This window comes from Laccaria bicolor, genomic scaffold, assembly GCF_000143565.1.
Source record: "Laccaria bicolor S238N-H82 LACBIscaffold_27 genomic scaffold, whole genome shotgun sequence".
Lineage (NCBI taxonomy): Eukaryota > Fungi > Basidiomycota > Agaricomycetes > Agaricales > Hydnangiaceae > Laccaria > Laccaria bicolor.
Window position 1 is genome coordinate 83,500 of NW_001889898.1, and position 5,893 is coordinate 89,392.

General features: G+C 47.6%; 2 protein-coding genes across 2 annotated transcripts in view; one reads left to right on the plus strand and one right to left on the minus strand.

The window, feature by feature from the left end:
- Positions 1–266: 266 nt before the first annotated feature.
- LACBIDRAFT_304237 (uncharacterized protein) lies at positions 267–1,155 on the minus strand (the record flags this gene model as incomplete). Its single annotated transcript, XM_001884739.1, has 3 exons — positions 267–302; positions 354–580; positions 630–1,155. The coding sequence occupies 3 exons, from the start codon at positions 1,153–1,155 to the stop codon at positions 267–269; spliced, it is 789 nt and encodes a 262-aa protein (XP_001884774.1).
- A 3,540-nt stretch (positions 1,156–4,695) lies between these two features.
- Positions 4,696–5,893, plus strand: part of LACBIDRAFT_330405 (uncharacterized protein) — a gene marked incomplete at both ends in the record, with an annotated part of 1,678 nt that continues 480 nt past the window's right edge. Inside the window, 4 exons of the mRNA XM_001884649.1 lie at positions 4,696–4,953; positions 5,001–5,048; positions 5,098–5,551; positions 5,661–5,725. Of these exons, the coding sequence (XP_001884684.1) occupies positions 4,696–4,953; positions 5,001–5,048; positions 5,098–5,551; positions 5,661–5,725 (825 nt within the window). The remainder of the gene's footprint in view (positions 4,954–5,000; positions 5,049–5,097; positions 5,552–5,660; positions 5,726–5,893) is intronic.

Below are 5,893 nucleotides of genomic sequence, written 5' to 3' on the forward strand. Positions count from 1 at the left end.
CCATTGAAATTTTGCAATGAAATATCCAGGGATACATTTGAAAAATCGCAATGAAATGCCCAGGGTATCTATTGAAAAATCGCAATGAAATATCCAGGGCTGCATTTGAAATTTTGCAGAAAATGCGCTGGGTATCTATGGAAAATTCACTATGAAATACCCAGGCCTACATTTGAAATGCCTTTCAAAAAATCCTAAGCATTATAGATATGGCCTCTAGGCTTAAGTCTAAGTTATAGAAATGACTCTCTAGGCTTAAGTCTAGGTTATAGATAAAAGTGGTAGCCACCAGTCAGGGAGTCCTGAACTTGAAGTCAGACCAAAATTCACCTGCCATCTAAGTAATAAAATACCTTTGTAGTAAGTTTATAACCTTGGCTTTGAAGAAATTCTTCAACCGTGTTGCACCATGCAGTGGCATTGGGGGAAATATGAAGAAAAAGTCGCGACACGAATTCTAAAACTCGAATATCAACAGCCAGGGAAGGGGCAAATGGTGCCGAGGGAAATAATCCGCGTTGGAGCAGCTGGACCGCAGCCGGTCGACATTTGCAAAATTGAAGTTTCAACCTTTCAAGAACTGGAACGCACTTGTTAGTATCTCAACGCCTAACAGGAAAGACACATACCGCAGAAACGAACTACGATAACCTCTAATGCTCTTGTGATACATTGACAGGTGAGGGTGGTGGCGAAAGCATCCTCGGGGATCGGCAGGCGAAATGATTCTGTCTGAGAAACGAGCCGCATGTACGGCATAATGAGGCGAGGGATCACTTCAGATTTCCAACGAATGGTTTGATTTTCACGTTTTCGTCGGTGATTAGAGACAGGAGAAGCAGCAATGTTGGCGGAAGGAGACGAAAAGAACATGATGCCACTTGGATCATCGAGATCGCCAGTGACATCAGCGGTTTGCGAGCCGTCCGCGGAGAGTGATGAGCAGCTATTGAGGGGTCGATCACCTGCGAAGCCAACCTGTCCTGGCAATGGCTTGAGATTTCTTTGCTGGCTAAACGTTCTCTCGTCTGGTAGGAGGACCAGTGGACGAATTCCACTTGGCCTGGAGAGGTAGTGGACAGCTTTGCCGCTTATCGGGGTGTAAGATAATGGGCTCGAGGATGGAGTGAAATTTTTTGGGATGCGAGGTCGCATGTCGGGAAGAGGTTGGAAGAGGAGGCAAATGTGAATGGAAAGGGATTGGAAAGTTCACGAAGTCGGAAGAGGAGGCAAATGCGGATGGAAGAGATCGGAAACTTCATGAGCGGCAGTCGACACAGGAGGGTGGCCCACATCTGCTAGCCACATCACGCGGAACTATGGCCACTCGCCCATTGTCTGCCCAAAACGGTTCAAAATGTAGTATTTGTTACTCAGATACAAGCCACGTTCTACGAGATAGAAAGCAGGCGACGCGTAGTCAACCTGGAATGACCGACGCAAAGTCAAGTCTGACATTTGAGTGAATCTATACCTCCACGAATTTTTGGATAGGAAAGCGTCAAAGCGGTTTTGTATCTCTTGCAAGAAGGAGGCAAATTGGCGATGTCTCGATTGCTTTGCCGGCACGGCATATTGTGCAGAATGTTGCCGAACATCCCACTGCAGGGACCCTTTCCACCGGATTGAACGTTGGACCGGCACCTTTTATGAGCCGAGCTGGCTGTGGAAAGTGGGTTTGGTTATTCGACTTGGTCACGAAGGTGATCGGTGCCCGAATGGAAGCAGCAACTTGAGTGCCGACCTTGACATTGACGAAGAGGAATGGTTTGACATGGAAGACCTTACCAGCACTTCGGCCGATCCAAAACCAACGGACCGTATTTACAATGGTGGCCGGGTCATGACTGTCATCCATACTTCCGGTGTACATCACCTACCTATCGTCTTCTGTGGATGTTCTGGTGCAGCAGCCGAGGACATACAGTTGTTCCGGGTTGGGTTGTACCCATCCACCTACAAGTCTTGCCAGACCGTATTTACCTTCCAACTCCTCAATGACTACCTGCTGGAAAACCTGGAATGTAAAACATCGGCCACCCACTACTACTCCAAATTGAGAAGGATCACCAACTTTGCATTTCCTAATTCCATTCCGGTATGTTGTTCAAGTACCGAGGTATACTCCCATCTCAAAACGTTTGACAGAACCGGTATCACGAGTTAATAAGGGTTGGTAGACAATACCGTAATCTTACCGAATTGGCTACTTTTGGATTTGGACACAAAGGTAAGGCTCCGACGCCGGGGGAGATGGGTTTTTTTTGCCCTACCTGCCCACAACCGGGAGTCAACCTTCCTGATGACTGGAACAAAAACCCCAATGATCCTACTAACTGGAAGTATACCAGAGGATTTGTAGCCGATGGCAATTTCACAGCAGCCCACCAAAAACAGGCACGGCCCAAAGACGATGTTTGGCTTAAAAATGGGGATAGTTTCATGACGCAAAGAGGACCTTATTTGAGCCACCTTCGGGACGCGATTGAAGATAATGATGTAAGTTTTTATCCTTCGAGCGACTCGGCCGGTGTCTGAATCTTTCAGCCGAGGACATGTCATGAGCACAATGCTATCAACAACAAGAATGTATTTCACCGAGGTTTTGACGCTACTGGAATTGGAGCCATTGCTTGCCTTCGACATGGCACCTTTTGTCCGGGTTCGGTGGTAGATTTTCAAAAGGGAGAAAGGTATGGAAGTTATCCTGAGGTTGAATCGTTGTTTTACCGAACAGGCAAATGAACATGGACTATGCCTTGTGCCAGGCTCTGAAGAATACCATGACCGGTGAAGAAAAAAGGGTTATATTTGTCTATGACATCAACTGCCAGTATATGGTGAATTTGATGGCTCGGATAAAACGTGGTGCGAAACACCTCTGGATCAGACCAGACTTGTTATTGGTAGCCGGGATCGGCTTATTCCATGTCCATGGCCATCAAGAAATATGCTTTCCACGATTTGCCCCAACATTCATCCCCAGGGCTGGTCAAACAGATGGAGAGATATTGGAGACTTTGTGGGCTGTTCTCAACGAGGTCGGTCACACCACCCGGACAATGACTTTGGCCCATAGATCGGAGGTGTTGGATGCTCACATGCTGGATAATAACTGGAAAAAAATGATCAATATGGGTATCTATTTTCAACTGCTTTTACATTGCTTCTAAGCTAATAAACGTCAAGTGAGTAGCCTTTGCAAGAAGTGGAAGCGAGGAAAACTCGGGCTCTCTGAGAGCTTCCAGGCTCTTGAAGAATTAAGTGCCTCAGCAAGTAAGGAACAGATTCAAGAATGGGAGCAACAGATCAAAACGGCAAATTTGAATCGGGCAAAGGACCTTTCCGCCATGGACATCTATTACGTCAAGGTCAAGGAAGGTAAGGACCAAGTTTTCCATCACAAAGGCCAGCTGTAAAATCATTCAATCAGCCGAGACCGAAAAGGGCATTCGGCTAAAACTTATGACTAAAGAACAGGCAGGCAAGGTCAAGCCAGGGTTAACTGGATGGGTAAACACCGGTATCAAAATTCAGGAAGCCCAGTGAGTAAAGTCAAATATTGCTAGATTCAAACATTGAACAATCCAGAGCCGAATTGGCTGCCTTTGTGAAGGCTCAAGGCAGTCGTCCAAGTGCCGATCAGAAGCTGGAGATAATGAAACGTCGAGAGAAGCTGTCCAAGCGACTTGAAGAGTTTTCCGAGGCCGGTCAAGGCCATTTTCCCAACTTGGAAATTAATGAAGGAACTATTCATGATCCACCGCTCTCGGAGGATATTGTGGATGACGATGACTGGAGCGATTGTGATGAAGAGGAAACCCCAGCACCGAGCATACCCAGTTTGCCTGATCAGGGATATGGATCGGCCGAACATCAACAAATCCTCTTACCATCCTCATTTCAAGCAGCCCTCCTCCCTACATCACTGGGAGAAGCCCGGTGCGTGGAGATAGAATTGAGAGTGGCCCAGGCAAATAACGCTCTGAAGCGTTTACAGGAAGCCATTGGTTACAAGTCATTCCTTTATCGGAAGAGAATTCGAGCCGAGAAATCGAAAAAAAGTGTAACTCGGGCTTACGATGCTGTACAAGGATCGGATCGCGATATGAAAAGTGCTCTCCAGGCATACAACCAAGCTCGATGGGCTCTTAATCAGCTCAATGCTCCTCAGGGCACTCGTGACCGATACAAGCCGATAGGGAAAAAAGATACAAGGGCACTAACTACGGTATACGATGGCAACGCCCGGGGTCAAAGAAATATTGCTCTGCCATGGTTCTGGAATATGGCTGTGGCTGATGATTCGTCGGGTTCAACATACATGGAACAAGGTCAGATCCAGTCACTTTTATTACTCTACATGAATTGAAACCAGACAAATCAAAGTATATCGGGTGAATTGGCTCAGAGCAAAAGCTCGATATGACCGGTGGTCAGAAGAGCATACCTTGATCCCAAACGAAATGAACTGGACCCGCCTCTATTTCATCAACAAAGCAAGGGAGTGGGCTGGGCTGAGGGACTTGGTGCCAGACAAGCCGGGACATGTATGCTTTGCCGAGGGGCAAATCAGTATGTGGAAAGAACTGGCCTTCCAGGCCACCAAAGAATTTATAAATGCCGGGGTCATGTGCGAGGCCATTGCATTACCTAATCCTAGTTGAATCAAACTATTCTTTCTCATTGTCCACCATGTATGCAAAAGAACACCTGTCATTTGACCCCCGCCGAGCAGAGCAATGGGTTGACGAGGTGCTGAAGATACGGCCTCCAGCTTTTACCAGAGATTCTTCTGTAGTGGCTAATCTCCTCTGGAAGGACGACCAAGAGTTCCAGGAGGTACTCTGCTACTGGTCCTCTCGATTCAGAGCCATTTTGACATCGAAGCTCGAAAACCCCATTGACCCCAAGTTCGAGAATTGTTGGTTGGAGTACATGTCGGCCGAACTGGTGAGCTTTATTTTGCCGCGCCCGGCTAAACTCATTCCTTTGGTTAGGGTTTCATTATAGCGACTCTCGGCATGGCATGCGCCTATGGGCATAAAGTAAAACTTTGCCCCAGATTTTTTCTCTTTGAGCTCACCTTCCTGCCAGTTTATCGTCCCTCCCTTTTTAAAGTCCTGTCTCCAGGGTAACCCACTGCACCCTCAGGAAGCCTTCATGGATGACTGTATCCGGCCTGCATACGAGTTTGCGTGGTGGAATACTCGCATCACCTTTCCACCAGGGGGCATCGACCAACTTCTGAAAAGGTCATACAATTGGTTCAGATGGATGGCAAAGGGTGGTTTGCCAATCAAGTACCCGGACACTGAGACCTCCACGCTGACACCGGCCGAAGTTCAGCACATCAAGACCCAGTTGGAGAATGCTCGGGATCGTCTCCTTGAACGTATCAAGCGTGCTGAGGCCGAGGAAGAGTGGGTCACCAATGAGATTTCGGTTTGGGAGGAAATTGTACAGCAGTCTGCTCTTATTGACCTAATGAGGTATCACAAGAACCGGTTTTCAGCACATAGAAACCCAGGTGGAGAAAGCCCGGGATCGGGTTCGTCAAGCCCCCCGTCTCCTTGAACATATTGGTGCTGAGGCCGAGCAAGTTTGGGTCGGATTTGTAATTCATTATTTATTAGTTACCAGACAAATTATATATCAAGTCTGCCATGGTCAACCACTGAGGCCTCTTCACCCCAAGCCTTTCCCCAACCTTTTTGTGCCAAAAGTGAGCTAAACAGGCCCGGTCACCCAGCACAGGACAAACACCATGTTGTAAAACATTGCCGGCCAAGGCAACAACCGTCCCAGGGTCATAAACAAGGCTAAACCCGAGCCCGGCCAAGTGACACCGGCCTCCTGTGTAGTTTCCGATGGTGAGCAACAAGTCAAAAGA